This window comes from Arachis hypogaea, chromosome 3 (assembly GCF_003086295.3).
Source record: "Arachis hypogaea cultivar Tifrunner chromosome 3, arahy.Tifrunner.gnm2.J5K5, whole genome shotgun sequence".
Classification (NCBI taxonomy): Eukaryota; Viridiplantae; Streptophyta; class Magnoliopsida; order Fabales; family Fabaceae; genus Arachis; species Arachis hypogaea.
Window position 1 is genome coordinate 20217760 of NC_092038.1, and position 22533 is coordinate 20240292.

At 40.0% G+C, this 22533-nt stretch overlaps 3 protein-coding genes across 3 annotated transcripts; 1 reads left to right on the forward strand and 2 right to left on the reverse strand.

Moving 5' to 3' along the window:
* Positions 1-7331: 7331 nt before the first annotated feature.
* LOC112774033 (uncharacterized) lies at positions 7332-10201 on the reverse strand. The gene is made up of 3 exons (XM_025818446.1): positions 9910-10201; positions 8346-9428; positions 7332-8257 (listed from the first exon to the last, which is right to left on the reverse strand). Exons 1-3 carry the CDS (start codon positions 10199-10201, stop codon positions 7332-7334), a joined length of 2301 nt encoding a protein of 766 aa, XP_025674231.1.
* A 3482-nt stretch (positions 10202-13683) lies between these two features.
* On the reverse strand, positions 13684-17210 carry LOC112789765 (equilibrative nucleotide transporter 3; the record flags this gene model as incomplete). The annotated part of the gene is made up of 8 exons (XM_025831810.3): positions 13684-14040; positions 14118-14376; positions 14511-14671; positions 15236-15402; positions 15504-15609; positions 16607-16750; positions 16838-16993; positions 17079-17210. Coding segments are annotated over 8 exons (1233 nt in total), but the record flags the coding sequence as incomplete, so codon positions are not given.
* Positions 17211-18217: 1007 nt separating this feature from the next.
* LOC112774049 (uncharacterized) lies at positions 18218-20395 on the forward strand. The gene has a single exon (XM_025818447.1). It carries the CDS (start codon positions 18218-18220, stop codon positions 20393-20395), a length of 2178 nt encoding a protein of 725 aa, XP_025674232.1.
* The last annotated feature ends 2138 nt before the right edge of the window (positions 20396-22533 follow it).

Sequence of the window (22533 nt, forward strand, 5' to 3'; positions counted from 1 at the left end):
CATTCTACAGGCTTAACAAGCTGTTCACCCGAAAAAGAGACGAGGCAGAAGCACGGATTAATGCCGGGCATATTTTTTCTGAGCTCGTGACCTCTGCATGCAAACCAACTAGCATAAGGAAATATCCAGGTCAGTTGCTTCGACCGGCAGAATGGGGTCCTTGAAGTGCGTGGGATGCCAAGTAGACTGGAATATGCTGTCGACCTCTGTCGACAACGGTATGACTGTGGAGAGTTTCAGGTGGACCGGATTTCTTGTCGACATGTATTTTCATGTTGTACAAACTAATGACTGGATTGGCAAGCCTATGTGCATGATGTGTACAAGATGGACCAAGTTCGGCGGGTGTACCGAGCTAGGTTTAGGCCACTAAGGAATCCTACTACATGGCCAGCTTACAATGGGCCTCGATTCGTACCGAATCCATTCCTGAGATGCATTACCAAAGGTCGACCTAGGATGACGCGCTTCTTGAATGAGATTGATACGTGAGTGTTATGTCATCCCAAGCGATGTAGGCAATGTGGGGCTGAGGGACATAGTCGTAGTAGATGCCGTCATACAGGTGGTGGAAATGCCAACGGAGATGCTCAGTAGATTCATATACTGTCATATTTGAGACTTTGTAACCTATGACAATCTACCCTGTGACATAAAGTGACTTTATGTATTATCCAGACAATCCTCCATATTATGATATTTGAAACATTATGTTATGATATCTAAAACATTATAACTATATCAACTAGTCCATGAGATAAATATTGTTTTTACATAGAACAGTTAATTAATACATAAAGATCTTGAAGCAGTTAACTAATACATAAAGAAGTTTACTGATAAATACAAATGTTAAGTACATAACAACTACTTTCTTATTGTCCACTTTACATCTTTCACAAGATTCTTACATTTCTTGGCGGCCTTTTTGAACACTGAAGGGGTGAACCGACTAGCGCTACAACGTGGCAGATCAATCCTGAGATTGTAACCTTTCCCTGCCTCACTTGGAGTACGTTTCTGACCTGTATACAATTTAATTACACAAGTACATAAAGTAATCAAACCAGCAAAGATACCATAGTAGTATAATAACAAGTTCTACAAACCAACCAAGTATCCAATATAGTCAACTGAATCACAATACAATCAACCCATTAAACAAGAAAAGCAATGTATAAAATACAATACTATCATTACAGGATTCTTCATCCTCGTCGGAGTCCTCTATTTCATCCTCCTCGTCCTCATCCTCATCCTCATCGTCCGGTTCATTCCCTAGATACCCATCAGTCTCTTGTTCAGGTGTCTTATCATTTTCTTCAATAAGACCTATTGAAACATGATTAGGATTTTGACTATTAAGAATTCCACGACTACCGTCACTCCTAGTAAAGTCAACAGTGAAGGCACGGGAATCTCAGTAAGAACGTGACTATACTTATTTGTCCACTGCATCACCCAGAATGAATGAGTCAGGGTCGTGGCCCAATTAAGATTCTTAGGACCAGTGAGGACTTCTCCGTGTGCCTTGTCTAGATTCCGTTCCTGATGATTAACTCCTTGAAAAAAACCAAACTGTCGCCTATACCTATCAGTTGCATGCCACTCAATGCATTCAAAACTGACCAACGGCACCGTGGCGCTCCAACATACCGAGTGCATGTAGATGTCTAGGGGAATTATGTCCGGATCCACGCGATCGACAGCATAAGCAACCCATACAAACTGGAAAAGATAAAGTAAACTCATGATTACAATCCACTTCACAATCACAATATAAAGAAGTATAACAACAACAATAAAATTAACACTATGGCTAAACCCGAAAATAATTATTCTTGAATGACAACACACCTGGCCTTCCTGAAGATCATTCAATGCCTTCCTAAAGTGAGCAAGCGTAAGATATCTATAGCGATGGTCTCCATGCTCCCAGTTATGCCACCTAATATGACTTATTTCATTAACACAATTGGATTCAAAATACTAAGATACGGGTTCACTGTAAGATAATATTACCTGTTTGCAAGCGGAAAACTACGAGATTCCCTAGGAAGCAGCGCTAGATATGACAGGCGGATCCAAGCCCAACCAAGCAGAAGTGTTAGCAGACCATTGATCTCCTTACAGTCATAACGAGATGCCCTACATAACACCCTGTATAGGTGTGTTAGGCATGCCGATCCCCAACTGTACTGTCCAGTACTCCCAAAATCACGAAGTAGTGGTAGATACTTCTAATGCACACCTGTGCCAGAGTTGTCCCCAAATAAGATCGTTCCAATCAACAACATAATGTGGCACTTCACGTACCTCTGTATACTGATATAATCAGTCAATTGTAAGTTTTCTTTTAGATTCCAAAGTCATGTCAGTTTTATGTAGCTTCCTCTACATGCCGACTTACTGGGTGCCACTCCAAACTGGTGTAAACACTTCGCCTCCAAGACTTCAAAACTACTCATTGTCATTCCTGTGACTGGAAGATCTTCCGTCGGAAGACCAAGAATTATTGCCATATCTTCAAGCGTCACAGCACATTCACCGATTGAAAGGTGAAAGGTATGTGTATCTGGGTGCCACCTTTCGATTAGAGCATTCACCAGTGCTTTTTGATATTGGATACCCCAATCTGAGATGCATGATAAAAACCAGTTTGTTGTAAGTGCCCCTCCACCCTTTCATTGTATCGATCTGGAGGGATTGAGTGATCACATGTCAACATCCTTAAACTTTACAAAAACATAACAAATTATTATTAGTCAACTCATTAATCTGTTTCCTAATTACAACATATAGTAGTAACCATGTAGTAACCCACCAATTTATTAAGTCTTATTAGTTAAAAATCTTTTACAGTAACTCAACAACATATTGATTGAAACCACACAACTATCATAAATTATCTTACCAAAACCAATTAAAACAAATCATTTTACCTTCTAAATTAACTTACTAATCCTAAAAATTATTCATAACTGACTATTAACAATAACAACTAATACATAATTCCAATTCTTATTAAACTAAGAACGCTCCTATTTAATTAACAATTTGAGCTTAGTTGTCTATTAATTCACAGTAACACAAAAAATGTTATAATATCTAAAACCATAATCTCTAAAATTAATTATAAAATTCAATTAACTATTTTTACATATAATTCTAAATTTTTAAAAATATAATCATTATTCTGTTTAAATTCTTAAATTCAATTTCTAACAACAATAATAATAATTAACTTCCTAACAATAATAATTATAATTGTAAAAAACTAGAAAAATTAAAAAAATTAACATAATCAGGTCAAAATAAAAAATAATCATTTACATTCCTAACTTTAATTTCTAACAATAATAATAATAACAATTAACTTCCTAACAATAATAATTATAATTATAAAAAACTAGAAAAATTAAAAAAATATTAACATAATCAGGTAAAAAAAAATAGTCATTTACATTCCTAACTTTAATTTCTAACAACAATAATAACAATTAACTTCCTAACAATAATAATTATAAGTATAAAAAACTAAAACAATTTTAAAAAAAAAAAAATAGTCCAGTAAAAAAATAATATTCACTTACATTCCTAAATTCAATTCTATCAACAATAATAACAATTAACTTCCTAACTATGATAATTATAATTATAAAAAACTAAAAAAAATTCCAAAAAAAAATAATATAATCAGGTTAAAATAATAACAACTACTTACACTCCATAATTCAATTCTAACAACAATAAAAATACTAACTAACTTCCTAATACTAACAATTATAATTAAAAAATACTAAAAAAATTCCAAAAGAGACTACAACATAATCACGCCTAACCCAATAACAAACATTCTAAGTTCTCACAACAGTAATAAAAATAATTAACTTCTTAATAATAATAATAAATTTTGTACAAGATGTCTCTGGTACGGTTTAAGAGGAGGATCAGGAACCCGCGGGTCGAGCGGATGTCGGACGGTCCAATCGGAGCGGAGGGGAGGTACCTGCAAAGACACTCCGACGCTCAAGTCAGAATGGATCTAAGAGGTAGAAAGTGTGAGGGATGAATGAATACCTGGAGGGACTTGGGTCCTCTTATTTATAGGTGATGGGGATCGTCTTATCTTATCTTGTTTGGTTAAGATAAGGGAGGTGTTTGAATTCGAAAGTTGGTTGAGAGCTCCACAGGGCCGGTTTTGGGCCTTCCGGAGAGGGGAGACGGGTTGATCCGAGGAGCCGGGTTCGGGTCTGGCCTCGGGTCCGAGATCCGTGGGCTGGATCCGTAACAGTTGCCCCCGCAGCGGGAGAGCGAGCAAGGTCGGTCTGTCGCTGGGAGGTGAGGTATTTTTATCGCGAAATGGGTCTTCAGTCTTTCTTGAGTGTTCGTTTGGTTCTTTTTGCGATGAGGTCGGTGTCTCGGTTTCGTCTTGTGGAAGATTTGTCTGACCGTTTTTTGGTCTTTGACGTGACCCTTCCGTGCTTGCTGCGCCCGTTGCGTTCTTCGAGGCGTGATTTATTAATTGTTTTTTCCAAGGGGGCATTTATTGCGAGAGGGTATTTTCCCCTTTTTTACCCTCGCGTTTGTTTTGCTTTCGAGGGGTGTTTGCGTTATTTCACTTTTTCAAAACCATTTTGGTTTTCTTCCTTTAGTTCCCTCGTTCGCTTCATTTCTCTATTGCTCTCTTCTTCCGAAAGAACAGCTTCTGCTTTCCTTTCGCATTCTGTGGTTCTGGTTGGTCTTCTGCTGCAGCATTTCCTTTTTGGATTTATTTCCTTCGCATTATCAGGTTGGTGTTCTTCTGTTTCCTTTTGTTTCCTCTGTTTTTCCTTTCTCTGCATTTTGCTTTGCCTTTGCTTTGCGTGGATTTAGGGTTACTTTATGGCATACGATGGTGTTATATAATGGTAGATGGTTTAGTTGGGGTAGTGGATTCTGTAAGGGGGGCGAGTGCCACCGTACTACTGGTGGTGTACGGTGGTGTCTATTTTTTGGCTTCATCCGCCGTTTTCTGCCGCGATGTTTGGCTGACGGTGGTACTCATCACTATTTTAGGTATGGCTCGTCGACGGACTGAGGGTGTGAGGGCTCCGGTGGCCCCGGCGGGGGGTGTCCCTGGTCTTTTTTCTTGGGTCACTAGTGATGTTTGGGGGACGCCGTCGCAGATGACGGAGGCAGACCTCCAACGGCTCCGAGATGAAGGAGCTATTTGTGGGGGTGGCGATGCTGAACGCCATTATGAGCTTTCCCTTCCTGGGGTTGATGAGAGGGTTTGTTATACCAACCTCGCTTCCCCGTCTGTGCCGGATTGGATGTGGGTGTATGAGGCGATGTTCACCCGGCTTGGTGTTCGGCTCCCTTTTTCTCCGTTCGTCCAGCAGTTATTGAACCGGTGTTCCGTGGCGTCGTCCCAGCTACATCCAAACAGTTGGGCAGCGATACGGTCTTTTGAACTTGTTTGCGATTTTTTAGAGCTTCCTGCTTCAGTAAACGTTTTCCTTTTCCTCTTCTTGTGTACTCTTCCGACTAAGGAAGGAAAGCACAAGAAGGGGTATGTGTCTTTTAGAGCTCAGCCTCATCGTCGGGTCTTCGGGTTATATGAAGACTCTTTTCATGGTTTTAAAAGCAGATACTTTAAGGTTTGTCCCGTAAGGGGGCATCATCCCTTTTGGTTGACGTTAGAGGGTGAGCGGCGGTTCCCCACTTACTGGAATTTCAAGGCGGGGCCGTCCGTTTTTACAAAGGTTTCTCAGGAGTTCCTGTCTTCGGAGGAGCGAGATGTCGCTCTTGTCTTATGGAAATTATTTGGGGAGCGTCCTCTTAATCCTCGGGACGTGATGGGTGATCCTATTGCTTGTCGTTCGTATGTTGGTGTGTATCTGTCCTTTACCTTGCTTTTTGTATTTGTTTCCCGTTTTTGTAACTTGGGTTTTTTATTTGTTATCTTTCAGTTGAGATGGCCGGTGGTTTGACTTCCATAGCGCGGCTAAAGGCAGCGATGGCCCAGGAAGAGGGGTCGTCGTCTCCGGCTACTCCTGTTTCGAATCCGGTCGTGGGGTCCCAGGCTGTTTCTCAGGAGGTAGTTTCTTCGAGGGGCCGGGCCGTTGCGCGGGCTTCTCCTGGTCCTGCAACTTCGCCTGAAGTTGTTGTGGTGACGGCTGGTGAGGCCTCTCGGAAGAGGAAGAGGCCTGAGGAGCCCGGTAGTGAGACTTTCGAGGAGGAGGAGGGTTTGGCACCCAGCGTGATGGACCGACGCTTCGATGCACCGGGTTTTATTGATCAGCACTTGATGCCTGGTACAGAGCCGTTCTTTGATGGCTGTGATATATCATTTCAGGCTAAGTCGGTGTACCGTGCGCTTCTGCGATCTGCTGTCGTTGTCCGGAAAGCCGAGCCCGTAATGGCTCAGGTCGGTTTGTTGGATAAGAAGCTCCGTCTTTCTCAGGCTGAGGTGGCTAAGCTAAAGGAGGAGCTTGAGGCCGCCGGGGTTGTGAAGGAGAAGGCAGTGAAGTCTTCTGAAGAAGCCGGGGCAGAGATTCTCCGACTTTCCGAGGTTGAGACTTCACTTCTTTCCCAGTTGGCGGAGGAGCGTAAGCGGGCTTCTGATGCGGGTTCCCGGGCAGCTGTGCTTCTTAGTGAGGTGGAGACCTTGAAGGCCGAGGTTGCTGCCTTGAAGAAGGAGAAGTCGGAGCTGCTGGCCGATGCGAAGGGTGCAATTATGGCTACCGAGGAGACGATGAGGGCTCAGGCTTTGGTGCTAGCTCCGGGTGCGGACGTGTCCGTGATGGGGGCCTTCAGGACTGTTCGTGGCGGCCGGATCGTCGACCTTGAGTAGCTTTATTTACCTTTTTTGGATTTTTTCTTTAAACTGTTTTTTGAGTATTTTTTGGATGGCCAAGGGCCGTGTACTTGATATTTTGGAACATCTTGCTTTTGTTTAGTGGTGTTTGTTGGCCGTCCAGGCCTTTTTGTATGTTCCGTGTGTTCCGTTTTTGAGCTATTTCGTTTGTACGCTGTTTGTTTCCTCGGACCGTCGTTTGGTCGGGTTTTTTGGATATCCGCGTGCATGGGCCTGGGGGGTGATCAGTCCCCCAGTTGTGGCCGTGTTTTTGTTCTGTATTTGGGACGTTTAGGAGAATCAAAATAGCTGATTTAATGGAATTTTTTATTGATGGTCGGGCCTCGTTAAAACCCTCCGTTGACGGCGGGAAAGAGTACCCGATTTTGAAACTTAGAGATGAGAAAATTTAAAAAATTCTAGGAATTGTAAACATAAATAAAGGAAAGATATAGACGGAAATAAAGGGGGGCGACCTGTTTAGGTCGGTCTAGGTGTAGTATCGTCGTAGTTTGGCGGCGTTCCATGTCCTCGGGATTTCGTTGCCGTTGAGCCGTTCGAGTTTGTATGCTCCTTTTCCGATTACGGCCTTGATTCTGTATGGTCCTTCCCAGTTGGGGGTGAGTTTTCCTTCTCCTGGAGTCGGGGGACCGATATCGTTTCGTCGTAGGACGAGGTCATCGGCCGCGAATTCTCGTCGGATAACGCTGTGATTGTATCTTAGGCTGATTCTTTGTTTGAGCGCTAACTCTTTGATGTGAGCTATGCTTCTTTCTTCGTCAATGAGGTCTCGTTCTGCTTCTTCGTCGTTACCCCCGACCGTTTTCCTGGGGCTGGGGTCCCCGATTTCTACTGGGATGACTGCTTCTACGCCGTATGTTAATCGGAAAGGCGTTTCCCCCGTGGTCGTTTGGGGTGTTGTTCGATACGACCATAGAACCGACCCTAATTCGTCTGCCCATATTCCTTTGGCTTCGTCAAGTCGTTTCTTGAGTCCTTTAACGATTATTTTGTTTGCGGATTCCACCTGTCCGTTTGTTTGGGGGTGTTCTACTGAGCTGAAGCGATGGGATATGTGTAATCCTTCTAAGAACTCTCTGAATTTTTTGTCGGAAAACTGGGTTCCGTTGTCCGAGATGACGACCTCGGGGATTCCGAATCGGGTGATGATCTGTCGCCAAAAGAATTTCCGACATTGGGTCGCCGTTATGGAGGCCAGAGGTTCGGCCTCGATCCATTTGGTGTAGTAGTCAATGGCGACAATGAGATATCTGAGTTGGCCGGGTGCCGTAGGGAAGAGTCCGACGAGGTCGATCCCCCAAGTGCCGAACGGCCGTTCTGCCGATATGGTGCTGAGTTGGTGTGGGGCGGCTTGGTGGATATTGGCGTGTCTTTGGCATTTGTCACAGCTTTTTTCTAGTTGTATGGAGTCTCGAATGATTGTGGGCCAGAAGTAGCCACCTGATGATTTTTTGGGCTAATGTTTTTCCTCCGACATGGTGACCGCAGCAGCCTTCATGGATTTCTCGGAGTATGTACTCCGTGTCCCCGGGTTCGATACATTTGAGTAGGGGTTGCGAGAATCCACGTTTGTATAGTTGTCCTGCTACGATGGTATAGTTGGCGGCTTCCCTTTTTATTCTCTTTCCCTCTTTCGGGTCTGGCAGCAGGGTTCCGTCGATGAGGTATTGTAAGATAGGGTACGTCCAAGACTCTCGATTTGAAGATGTTAGGTGAGTGTTGATTGTTGTTGACACAGAAGGCGATCTGACGACCTCCTGAATTAGCAACTTGTTACCGTGTCCCGGTTTGGTACTGGCTAGCTTGGAAAGTAGGTCTGCCCTGGCGTTTCGTTCCCTGGGGACATGCTGTATGGTAATGCTTTCGAACCCTTCTTTCAGTTTGTTTACCTTGGTGAGGTATTGTTGGAGCAGGGGATCTCGTGCCTGGTAGCTTCCATTGATTTGGGAGCTGACTACCTGGGAATCGGTATTTACCTCTAGGGCCTTTGCACCGACTTCCCGGGCTAGGGTTAGTCCTGCTAAGAGGGCCTCGTATTCTGCTTGGTTATTTGATACTGGAAATTCGTATCGTACTGAATGTTCAATTGTGATCCCGTTTTGGCTTTCGAGTATGATTCCGGCTCCTCCGTGAGTGGAGTTTGACGAGCCGTCGACGTGTAGTTTCCATGGTTCAGGGGCGAGTTTTTCCGGAGTCATTTCGGCGACGAAATCGGTCAAGGCTTGTGCTTTGATAGCGTTCCGGGGTTCGAACTTGATTTGGAATTGGGATAACTTGATGGACCATGCTAACATTCTTCCTGCTAGGTCGGGTTTCTGTAATACTTGTTTGACCGCCTGGTCGGTTCGGACCGTCACGGGGTGAGCTTGGAAGTATTGCCGCAGGCACCGGGAGGTCGTAAGGAGTGCGAAAGCTAGCTTTTCTAAGCGTGAATAGCGAGCTTCTGCATCCTGTAAGACTTTGCTTATGAAGTATACGGGCTTTTGCTCTTTGTTCTCGTTTTCCCAGATGAGAGCTGCTGCGAGTGCCTCCTCTGTTATGGAGAGGTACAGGTAAAGCGTTTCCCCTATTTGGCGTTTTTTAAACCGAAGGGCATCACTGTGTAGCAGTAAGTTCCGTCCGGGGTGATGATCGCTGTTTTTTCTTCGTCTGGTCGGTGCATCGGGATCTGGTTGTAGCCGGAATACGCGTCCATGAAGCTGAGGTATCGGTGGCCGGATGCAGCATCTACTAATCCGTCGATGTTTGGTAGGGGAAAGGCGTCCTTTGGGCAGGCTTTGTTGAGGTCCGTGTAGTCGACGCACATTCGTCATTTCCCGTTAGATTTCCTTACTAGTACGACGTTGGCTAGCCAGGTCGTGTAGGGGAGTTCCCGGATGAAGTTGGCTTCGAGTAGGACTTTGACTTGATTTTTGACTTCGGCGGCTTGGTCTGGTGACATTTTTCGTCTCCTTTGTGCCACTGGCTTAGCTTGGGGGTCCACGGCTAGGTGGTGGGACATTAGGTCGGGGTTTATCCCCGGCATATCGGCTAGTGTAAATGCGAACAGTCTCTATTCTGTTTCAGGAGTTGGGAGAGTTCTTCTTTAAGATCGTACGGGAGGTTTCTGTTAATGAATGTGTATTCCTCTTTGGTTGGCCCTATTTGTAGCTTTTCCATGTCTCCTTCTTGTTCTGGCCTAGGTTGGCCGTCTTGTCGTGCATCTAGGTCGGCTAGGAATATTCCGGCCGCATCCCGAGATTTTTTCCTTAGGGCGAGGCTGGTGTTGTCGCATTCGGCTGCGACCTCTCGGTCTCCGTGAATGGTACCGACGGAGCCGTCGTCGGTTCTGAACTTCATCAGGAGGTATTTGGTGAAGATGACTGCAGAGAAGTCATTGATTGTTTTTCTTCCGAGAATCACGTTATATGCTGTGGAGTCTTTTAGGACTACGAATTCAGATAGGATTGTTTTTTTTCTTATTGCTCGTTCCTATGGTGATGGGGAGGGTAATTGAGCCATCTGATTTGAGAAAGTTGTCGCCGAGTCCCGTGACGCCGTGGCGGTGTGTTTGGAGGTTGTCGTTACGGAGTCCGAGTTTGTCGAAGGCTCCTCGGAAAAGGATGTTGGAGTCTGCGCCGGTGTCTACCAGTATTCTTCGTACCAGTCCTGTTCCGATTCTGGATGAGATGACGAAAGGGGCATCTTCGGCCGAGGTGCCGTGTTGGCAGTCCTCTGGTAAGAATGTTATCGTATTGTCGGTCGCGGTGATTGGGGCTTGGTTTCTGACGGCCATTACCTTGAGATCTTTTTTCATTGTGAGTTTTGACTTGCTCGGTACGTCCTTGCCCGTGATGACGTTCACTATGATGGTCGGGTCTTCCTCTGGGCTCTCCCTGGGGTGTAGCTTTTGAGTTCTCGGGTTACGCCCTTCTCTTTCCGGCGATTTGTCTCTTTCCGGGCGTCTCGGTTCTCTGATGATTTTGGCGAATTCCGGAAGTTTGCCGTCTCGTATGGCTTGTTCGAGAGCGTCTTTAAGGTCGAAACAATCCTGTGTTTTGTGGCCGTAACCTCAGTGGTAGTCACAGTAGAGGGTTTTGTTGCCTCCTGTCCTTTCTTTGAGTTGTCGGGCTCTGGGGATGATGCCTCGATCTGCTATTTGATGGTATATCTCCGAAATTGGTACTGTTAGGGGCGTGTAATTAGAGAATTTGCCTATTCTCGGTGGTCGGTTGGCTGGTCTGGGGTGGTCCCGTTGATTTTCTTTGGGTGTTGGGTTATGACGGGGAGCCGAATTGCCGTGTTGGGCGGTGGCGTGCTGCCGCTTGTTGGCAGCGACGATCTGGCTGACTTGTTCGTCGTTAATGTAGTCCTTGGCGATGTTCTGGATTTCGTGCATGGTCCATACTGGTTTAGTAGTGAGGTGCTTGCGGAAATCTTCGTTCATGAGCCCGTTGGTTAGGCAAAGGCTTGCAACGGAGTCCGTGAGTCCGTCGACCGTTAGGCATTCATCGTTGAAGCGGTCGAGGTATTTCCTTGTGGACTCTTCTTGCCTTTGTGTGACCCCTAACAAGCTGATGGGGTGTTTGGCTTTGGCGATTCTGGTCATGAATTGGGCCATGAATTTTCGTGTTATGTCATGGAAGCTGGCTATGGATCCGTTCGGGAGTCCGTTGAACCATTTGATCGCCGGTCCGGCAAGGGTTACCGGGAAGGCTCTGCATCGGACTGCGTCGGCCTCTCCTTCTAAGTCCATTCTGGCTTCGAAGGCTATTAGATGTTCCTAAGGGTCCTTAGTTCCATCATATTTCATGTCGGTGGGTTTGTCGAAACCTTTGGGAAGTTTCGCTCTTAAGACTCTTTCTGTGAAGGGTGTAGCTCCTATTATGGTGTGGTTGTTTCTCGTGCGTTTGGTGTTTCGGTATCTCCGGTCCTCGTCCGAATCGTGTTGACGACTTAGATCATGGGAAGCGCTGCGGTGGTGTTTCTTGTTGTATCGCCGTTCTGGCGACTTCTCGTGTCGGTGGTGGCGTGAGATGCTGCGACCATCTGTCCTATCGTGTTGTCGGGTTGGCGACCTGCCGCGATGGGACTTTGACCTGGAAGTTGCCTGGCTTCCGTGTTCGTTGTCGTGTTTTTCTCTTTTGGTCAGTTTGCCTTCAAGTTCCTGGACCCGGAGGCAGAGGTCCTGGATGATCTGTGCCGCTTTGTCCCTGGCTTTCTCGGGATGTCAGGGGTCCGTGATGACGTGTTCGTTTGTTTGGTGGACAGTACTTGCTACTCTTGCTTGGTTTGTGACTTCTTGGTATTCTGAGGCCGGACGATGCGGTAAGGAGTCATCCTGGCTCGATGGGTTCTCCTCCAGGATGCCCTCCATCCGGTTCGACTGTCGCAGGTCCCCACAGACGGCGCCAATGTACAAGATGTCTCTGGTACGGTTTAGGAGGAGGATCGGGAACCCGCGGGTTGAGCGGATGTCGGACGGTCCAGTCGAAGCGGAGGGGAGGTACCTGCAAAGACACTCCGACGCTCAAGTCAGAATGGATCTAAGAGGTAGAAAGTGTGAGGGATGAATGAATACCTGGGGGACTTGGGTCCTCTTATTTATAGGTGATGGAGATCGTCTTATCTTATCTTGTTTGGTTAAGATAAGGGAGGTGTTTGAATTCGAAAGTTGGTTGAGAGCTCCACAGGGCCGGTTTTGGGCCTTCCGGAGAGGGGAGACGGGTTGATCCGAGGAGCCGGGTTCGGGTCTGGCCTCGGGTCCGAGATCCGTGGGCTGAATCCGTAACAATTTTAATTATAAAATATTAAAAAAATTAAAAAAAAACTTACATATTTTAAGTGATTGAGATAATATATGATATAAAATTCAGAACGATAACATCTTTATATTTTTTTTTCTTGGACATTTTAAAGTTAGTTCCACCATGCAAAGCAAGATCGAGAAGGAGTAAGAAAGAAAAAAAAGAAATGGCTCTTCCTTAGAGGAATGGAGTGAAAGTGAAAACAAATGCTGAAATATGAGTTAACATTGGAAAAAAGTACATCGTTAGGGGAGTTACCTGCAGACTACACGTGGATGTGGAGGCACTAATCACACGGTCCATTTCCCATACACAACTCGGACCGTCCGAAAAGACACACCAAACATACTGGATCCGGTTTCTTCCTCTCCTAACACCACACACAGGTAAAACTCCTCCTCCTTCATAACCGGGTCCAACTCAACTTTACCCTCCGTATAGAAATTAAAAAGCGCTAGATGTCACTCTGCAAGTCTCTCCACAAAATGTTTTATAGTTCTCTTTCTACGTGATGACATTGACCTAATAACTATAACGAAAGTTCTGAAATTATTAAACTGTTAAAATTAAAAGTTTAATAATTTAAAAATTTAACTAAAATTAAATTAGATATGATAAAATAATATATTTATTATATAAAATATATAATTTTTTTATAATTTATTATTTTAAATTAGTTAATTATAAAAAATATATTTTTTTAATTTTTGATTGATTTATTGTCAAACAATTTTTATTTTAAATTGAACTAATTTAATGATCACTTTTTGATTAATTAAATAATCCGATTCTCTAAACCTGTTAATAACTTGGCACCATTAAAAGTAATTAATACCATTAATTAATAACTTGGCACCATTAAAAACAAAAAGATGAAATAATATTTTTGAAGTAACAACAATACCATTGAAAAGAAAGCAACACCAAATTTCATGATGACGCAATTAAAAATTACTAGATAATTATGTAGAAATATTTACTCTCACTCTAACTCTGTAAAATAATAAATAAAAAAACCAATCAATGCTAAAAATATATAAAAAATGAGTCTTATTTAATAAATTAATAATGGCTTGACAATTTTTCTAGACGTAATAACAATAGAGAATGCTAGGTAAATAATGATTATTTTGAACAATATAAACAACCACTAATCAAATAAAAATACACTACACCCTAATTTAATGTTACTACTTAAATTTATTCTTTTAACCCTATTAATTCACATTATTTATACATTATTTAAAAATATTGTTAGTTACTATATTTTTTCTAGTGAAAATCTCACCACCCTTTACCTATTAACCACAACCAATCAAGTGTTACCCCAACAAAAATGCCTGCAAGAAGAAACGACACCAATATGTTTCCCAAGGCATTTTGCTCTGGTCCCTACAAAATTAAAATAAACAATCAATATTAATAAAAATGATCCGAATTATGGTATGTCAAATTTGTTTCGAACCTACCTTGTAACCTTTGGGTGCACTAGTAAGAACACAGACAGTGAGATAACCATTTGATAATCCCAAGAAAGATGTCAACAACATCATCCAACCTTGGTCACCATACTTTGCAGTGAAATAAAATGCCGGTATAAGTAAGATACGACAAACTATTGTTGTTGTGAGCAACTTTCGAGACTCCATTTTAATGCATTTCACTAGGGGAATGTATCTTCCGATTAAGTCAAACCCATTGTACATGGCAATCAAAACAAGAGCATACCTGAAACAATAATAGCATTGGATCGGAGAATATGTTAGATAATATCTGTATTTATAACATAAGATACATTAGAGAATAGAGATTTAAGCCTCATTTGATGAATGATATTATTGTGTTTATCTTCATGTACATACCAATCGCCCAAACTATGTTTTCCAGTGTCTTCTGACAAGAATCCAGGGAAGATAGACAATGTTAGAGAATATATGAGGAACAAATCAATTGCATAATCAGTGTTCTCCATTAACAATTGCTTCTTTCCTTTGCGCTCTTGTTTCTTTACATCTTCATTGTCCTAAAAGAGAAAAAAAAAATTTCTTATCTCATAAACCGAATCATGAAAAGTTTAATAACTTCTATGAATACAAAGGGAAGAAAAAAAAGAATGGAGTCCTATCCTCTGGGATACATCTATGTATGTGAAAGTAATTCATGGTAATGTAATGGAGCTAAGCTCTAAGATCCTTCAAATTTTATTGCATGTACTAAAATAGTCTTTGAGATCTCAATTATATAATTAAATTTCTGAAATTGACAAAAGTACATTATATAATTCCAAAAGACATGATGAGTCACTTGATAAAAAATTATTAGGGATTAGCATAGTGCACTTTTGTCAATTTTAAGGACATACTTAGTACAATTGAAATCTTGAGGACTATTTTAATGTCCAAATAATTTTATAACCTAATTTGTAAGTCAATTGAAATGCATAATGATTTTAAATTGCAGTATGCAACGGTAACTAGAATGGAGCCACAACATTGCTGATGTAGCGCTCATTGCACTAATTGCGGTAAAAACTGCAATTTAAAACCATGTTGGAATTGAAAACAAAAGAAAAGAAAAAGTGGAGTACAGATGAGGTCTGAATGCCAGCGGCTGCAAGATCAGCTGAAACAGTTTTTGCTCCTTCTGATGCTGCTTTTGATCGGTAATATTTCACAATTGGTACTTTGGGAAACACAAATGCATAGAGAAGGACACAAAGAAGCTCAAAGAATGTTGTTATGGCAAAGAACAGAACTGCACACAAAGGATCAATAAAAAAGAAAGAAAGCATGGTCAGTGATTAGTAGTTTAACTAATTTTTTATGTTCCAGAGAAATTTGTTAGTTGGAACTTACGTGCTTCTTTGCGAAGACCATCTTTGGAGTTCTCAAATGCAGCTTTTGTAACTAACCTCAAAGCAGAAGTTAATACACCCGATGCTGCTCCACCAGCAAGAAAAGACTACAACAAAATTACACCACATAAAAAAATATGCAGGAGTTAATGGAACTATTCAACACATTCAGAGATACAAATTTGTTTAGAGAAGGAAATTTATATAAAAACAACTTCTTTTTCTGGCTTTTATCCAAAAACAAAAGTATTGGAACAAAAATTTATCTTCTATGTTATATCTTTGTTTAACATCTCTTTATTTAGTGTTAGTTTAGATTGGTTTTTTTAAGTGAAAATTTAAAATCTATTTGAATTCGTATTTTAAAAGAAAAAAGTATTTTTATCAGAAAAAAAGTAAATTATTTTTTTATAAAAATTAACAATACTTTATTAAAAAAACAAAAATAAAAAATTATTTTAATGCTTAATTTTTTTAAAAAAAAAATCTATTCAAATATGAAATAATTTTTGTCTGTTAAAAAATTATTTAAAAAAATAAAAAACATAAATACTTTTTTTAAAAGCCAATTCTAACCGATCTTTATTATCGTAAAAGTTAAAAACACTTATCAATAGAATACGAAAATATTACAAAAAAAAGTAATTCACATATAACAAACAATAATAATATCATGTTTAAAATGAAACTATCTATACGTATCTCTTTTAATTATCTCATGTATAATTTTTTAGGTTTTTCTTTATCTTTTGTATTCTACCTTCCATCTAATCTACCATTTCAATTGAATATTCTATCAATCTTCTTTTCACATTTTCAAATTATTTAAGATGAGTTGTTACTATCATTTCAATAATAGATGCTACTCTATTTTTTTCCTCTTATATTTTTGTTTCTTATTTTGTCCATAAATGTGTGATCACCAATCTATCTGATCATCCTCATATTTGTCTCATTTAACCTGTATTCTTACTCACATTTTCCGTCTAACACTCTGTTAACCAGTCTAATCGCAGTCCAAGAAAATCATATAAAATTATTAATAAAAGAAAGTAACATTGTGAGGAAGGTTATACAGAGCAATTTTGCAATGGTGATGCTGACCTGAAGCAATTCAGGATGCATATATGAAAGGTCTCCCACCATTCCACCTTGGACATGAGCATCTGCTATTCCAAATGCACCACCTACTGCACATATACCAATGAAAGTTCCAATTCCTCCTCTACCAGATGTTGCTAAATCTATCTAGAAAAGACATAAGCAAAAATCATGTTCTGACTTCTGATGAATTAGAGAGTAAGAAAAGTTCACAGACTAATGATCAAGACTTACAACTAACACCAAAAGAGTGGCTACGAAGAAAAGAATGTATCCAAATAGGTTCCAAAATCTTGTGTTTATTCTTTCTTCGTTGTAGGCAAGTGTTGCAATCGTTCCAACTGCAAATGGCTGGTATACAAGAGTAAGAACTCTTGAGGGGTGGTATCTCTGCACAAGAAAGGAAAAAATGAGATCAAAATTACTTTGGATTGAACAACACAACAATTGAATAATCAGAATACTGATAAATTACCGGAAACAAGATAGAGTAGTAATCTGTTATTGTGAGCATACTGTTCCATGCGAAAAGACATCCATTTCCAAGAAGCCAACACACTGCTATTGCTGTATGCTTTCCCTGTTGATCATGCCAATAATGAACAATGCATGTTTAATTTCTTTGGTACCAAATAATAGATTCTTTATTAACTTGACACTGAATCGAAAGGGAGACTTGGAGCAACGGTTGAGTTGTTTCCATGTGACCTCAAGATCACGCGTTTAAACCGTAAAAACAGTCACTAATGTAGTTATTAGGTTAGACTGTATCAATTTCCTTTGCCCAAACACTAAAACGACTCACTCACACCCAGGGGCGCAGGTAGGTATAAACAAAGGGGGGCAATGGCCCCCCAAAATTTTAGCTTTTATTCAAAAAAAAAAAAAGTCTGATCCCCTTTTTTTTATTTCTCAGCCCCCCTCTCTTTTTGTTTTATCTTTTCCAATCTCCCTCCCCCTCTCACTTTTAATTTCTACAAAACCCAGCCCAATAGCCCATCTGCCCATTCCCTATCCCTTTTCTATTTTCCAATCATTATCTCTTTTTTATTTCCCAACGTATAATCACTAATCAGTTCCCCAATCCCCTTTTTCTATTTTTCAACATACAACCGGTCTCTTCCTCTCCCTCTCTTCCCACCTTGGCTTTCAAAAAATTTAGGTAACAATTTTTTCTATTCTTCTTCTTCTTTATCTCTTTAATCTTCTTATCTTTTACAATTTTACCTTTTTAACTCTTTTTTTTTGTTTTTTGCAGATTAAAAAAAAAGAGTAGTTTAACAAGTGATTTTTCACTCCTCTTTCTCAAAAAAGGTTCTATTTTTATTCTTTTTTATATATTTAGTTATTTACTTAATTAGTTAATTTATTATTATTTGTTAATTAAGTTTATGTTATTATATGTTAGTTTGTATATTTAGTTTTTTTATTAGTTAACTATTTAATTACAATTTTATATTATTTATACTAAGATGTTAGTATTATTGTTCTGAATTTTAATATTTTATTTTAAATTGAAATATAATTTTTATATTTTATAAAGATTTAGACTGTAATTTATACTTTTTGCTAAATATATTTTAAATTATAGGAACTTATTTGGCCATTTGAATTATGAGTAAGTTCAAAACCATTGATACATTTTTTAAAAGAAAAGATCAAGAGAATGAAGATGCTTCTACTATTACTACTCCAATACTTGAGGGGTCATCAAATTTCATTACTTCAAGTTCTTCATTGAATAGCTCAAAGCGTCCACGACTTCTTCCAAATCAACTGGATGTTTTTCGTTTGGAAAGAGATCCTGGAATGCGACCAATGATTTGGAAGTTTCCTCCAAATAAAAGAGATGAAATCCGTCGGGCTTATATTAAAGTTGGGCCAAATCAGCCAATTCTTGATAATTATCCATTTTCTGGTGATAAAAGTCATCGTCGCTTTCAAGCTTCATGGTTTAAATTGTTCCCATCTTGGTTAGAATATTCTATAGAAGATGATGCTATATATTGTTTTCCGTGCTTTCTTTTTGCTAAGGAACCTTCAATCAATACGGGTTCAAATGCTTTTATTGAGAATGGTTTCAGGAATTGGAAGAAAGTAAATAGTGGAAAAGAATGTGCTCTTTTGAATCACATTGGCAAAGGTCCTAACTCATTCCATCATAAGGCGCTGAAATCATGTGATGATTTGATGAAACAATCACAACATATTGACAGACTTCTTCATAAGCAAACATCAGAAGAGATTGAAAAGAATCGAATTCGACTAGGAGCATCTATAGATTGCATTAGATGGTTGACATTTCAAGGTTGTGCATACAGAGGACATGATGAAAGCCAAAGTTCAAGCAACAGAGGTAACTTTTTGGAAATGTTAAAATTTTTGGGATCTTACAATGAAAGAGTGAAACAGAATGTTTTGGAAAATGCTCCAAAAAATGCTAAGTATACTTCAAATGATGTCCAAAAAGAAATTCTACATATTCTTGCTACTAAGGTGAGAAATTCAATTAGAGAAGAGATTGGAGATGCCAAATTTTGTATTATTGTTGATGAAGCTAGAGATGAATCTAAAAAGGAGCAAATGGCCATTGTTTTGAAATTTGTTACTCTAGATGGTTTTGTTAAAGAGAGATTTTTTGATCTTGTGCATGTCACTGATACTTGTGCAACAACTTTAAAGAAAGAATTGATTTCTGTCCTTTCTCATTATAATCTCCAAGTTGAAAATATTAGGGGTAAAGGGTATGATGGTGCTAGCAACATGCGGGGTGAGTGGAATGGTTTGCAAGCTTTGTTTCTTAAAGATTCTCCACAAGCATACTATGTGCATTGTTTTGCTCATAGGTTACAATTAGCATTGGTGGCAGCTTCAAGAGAGGTACTTCAAATTCATGAATTTTTTACTCAATTAAACTCTATTGTCACTATTGTTAGTGCTTCTTCAAAAAGACATGATCAATTACAAGAAGCTCAAGCAATTGAAAATGCAAACTTGGTTGCTCAAAATGAATTAGAAACAGGCAAAGGTGCGAATCAAATAAGCACTTTACAAAGAGCTGGGGATACTCGATGGAGCTCTCACTTTAATTCTATTTGCAGTTTGGTAAAAATGTTTACTGCTACCAATATTGTTCTCAATAATATCATTGAAGACGGGACAACTTATGCACAAAGAGGTGAGGCTTATGGTGTTAGTAAAATATTATTGTCATTTGAATTTGTTTTCACTTTGCACTTGATGAAAGAGATTATGGGAATCACTAATGTCCTTTGCCAAGCACTGCAACAACAATCTCAAGATATTCTTAATGCAATGCATATTGTTTCTACATCAAAGTTACTTCTTCAACAATTAAGAGATGGTGGATGGTGCAATTTTTTTGCAAATGTTAAAGATTTTTGTGAAAAACATGAAATTGAAGTCCCTAATATGAGTGCACAATATGTTTTTGGAAGAGGTCGATCTCGTCAACCAAGTGTGACAGTTGAGCATCATTATCGAATAGATGTATTCTTGGCAACAATTGACTCTCAAATACAAGAGTTGAATAGTAGATTTAATGAGCAAACAATAGAGCTTTTGACTTTGAGTTGTGCTTTGGATCCTAAGGACAATTTCAAATCATTCAATATTGAAGAAATCAGCAAGTTAGCAGAGAAGTTTTATCCCCTTGACTTTCCTTCTAATGAGCTAAATATTTTGAAATCTCAGTTGCAACATTATCAGCATGATATACCAAATCATTTGAAAGGCATTGGTACAATTTCTGAATTGTGCAACAAGTTGTAAGAAACGGGAAAATCAAGAACTTATCACATGGTTGATAGATTAATACGTCTTGTTTTGACTCTACCAGTGTCTACAGCAACAACAGAAAGAGCTTTTTCAGCAATGAAAATTGTTAAGACAAGACTCCGAAGTAAGATGGCTGATGAATTTCTTGCAGACAATTTGGTCATCTATATAGAAAAAGAATTAGCAGCTATTTTTGACACAAATTCAATTATAGATGATTTTGAAAATAGAAAAAAACGTCGAATAGCCTTTTCATGATACAAAACTGTAAGTAGTAATTTTTATATATTATTGTCTTATTTTGATTGAGATTATATATATATATATATATTTTAATTTTATCAATAGAAATAGTAATATATATTATAACACCGCCCCCCCTAAATAGTTAGCCTAGCTCCGCCCCTGCTCACACCTTAATTTCCAAAGAAAATATGAGAATAAAAAAAAATTAAACCTGAAGTCTCGTTGGAGGATCTGCGGTAACCATGGCTGCCTCGGATACTTCCTTTTGACCTAGCTCTGAATGAAACAAGTAATTGAAATCTCAATCAAGATAAAAATATGGAGCAGCAACTACAAGCAGGGGAAGAATTGAAGAAACAAACAAGGATAACCGTTAATAATAACATTAGAAATAAATGAATGAATAATAGTCCAAATATTCGTTATAGTAGCGTAAGACAAACGATGATTAGTTATGATCACGAACACAGCAATATCAATATTCTGCCACATCCATAACACTTCACTTTTAGAATTTTTGAGATGGTTTTATTGTAAGTAACTCCGCCTATGTTACACTTGCGGTACATAGCCGGTCCCAAGCCCGGATAAAGGAGGAGGGTTGTGTTAGGTCTTCGGCAATCAACGTAAAAATATAGCCGAACCTCCCATGACATGAATCAAAGACATTATTGCGCTAAAGCTAGGTCGTTACCCGGAAGTAACGCGCCGTATGGCTCGAGTACGGTGTCAAAGCAAGAGCCGCTGCATCGGTGCCCGGATGTAGTGTTAAATGAGCAAGGGTTCTCGCGTTTTCGTGAACGGATGAGGGTAAATAAGCTAGTTCACAAAGGAAAAGGTAAAGGTCGAAGCGACAAAAGGTTGAGATTTGGGACATGGAACATAGGCACTCTAACAGGAAAGTCCATGGAGGTGGTGGACACCATGACAAGGAGGAATATTAACATTATGTGCCTATAAGAAACGAAATGGGTTGGTGCAAAGGCTAGGGAGTTGGATTCTTCTGGTTTCAAACTTTGGTATACAGGAAAGGTGAAGAATAGGAATGGAGTTGGAATAATTGTGGATAAGCAGTGGAAGAAGGACGTAGTTGATGTCAAGAGGGTGGGAGATCGGATCATCTCTATCAAACTTGTGGTGGAGGGAGGTGCTTTCCATGTGATTAGCGCCTATGCACCGCAAGTGGGTTCGGACGAACAACACAAGATAAGGTTTTGGGAGGATCTAGAGAGTTTGGTTCAAGGCATACCTTTGGGAGATAAGATTTTCTTAGGAGGAGATTTAAATGGCCATGTTGGGAGAGAAGTGACTGGATATGGGAGTATTCACGGAGGCCATGGTTTTGGGGTGATTAATGCCGAGGGTAAAACTATTTTGGACTTTTCCTCAACTTTTGATCTTCTCATCGCAAATACATGTTTTAAAAAGAGAGACGAACATCTTATAACCTATAAGAGTGGCATGACAAGCTCTCAAATCAACTTCTTCTTGTTGAGGAGAGTCGACCGGAAATTTTGCATTAACTGTAAAATTATCCCGGGAGAGAGTTTGACAACACAACATAGGGTGCTCGTCATGGATTTTCGCGTTGAGCAAAAGTTGAGGAAAAGACATCATACGAAGAACCCAAGGACGAGGTGGTGGCGGATGAAAGGTGAGAAACAAAGAAGCTTCCTAAGACGGGTAGGAGAAGAGGCAAAGTGGGATGGGAATGGAAGCGCGGAAGAGATGTGGAGGGAGATGACAGAAGCTATTAGAAGAACAGCAAAAGAAAGTTTTGGTGAATCTAAAGGAATAGGACCAAGAGATAAGGAGTCCTGGTGGTGGAATGCGAGTATACAAGAAAAGATAAAGATAAAAAGAGAATGCTTTAAAGAGTGGTCTTT

Bases quoted from the DNA above. Each gene is read 5' to 3' on its own strand.
- LOC112774049 (XM_025818447.1), top strand. From the start codon at position 18,218: ATGAGTAAGTTCAAAACCATTGATACATTTTTTAAAAGAAAAGATCAA.
- LOC112774033 (XM_025818446.1), bottom strand. From the start codon at position 10,201: ATGAAGTTCAGAACCGACGACGGCTCCGTCGGTACCATTCACGGAGAC. The intron at 9,429-9,909 runs GTTCGCATTTAC...AACGCCAAATAG, and splicing joins CCTGAAACAGAATAGAGACT to GGGAAACGCTTTACCTGTAC. The intron at 8,258-8,345 runs GTCACCATGTCG...CCATACAACTAG, and splicing joins AATCCATGAAGGCTGCTGCG to AAAAAAGCTGTGACAAATGC.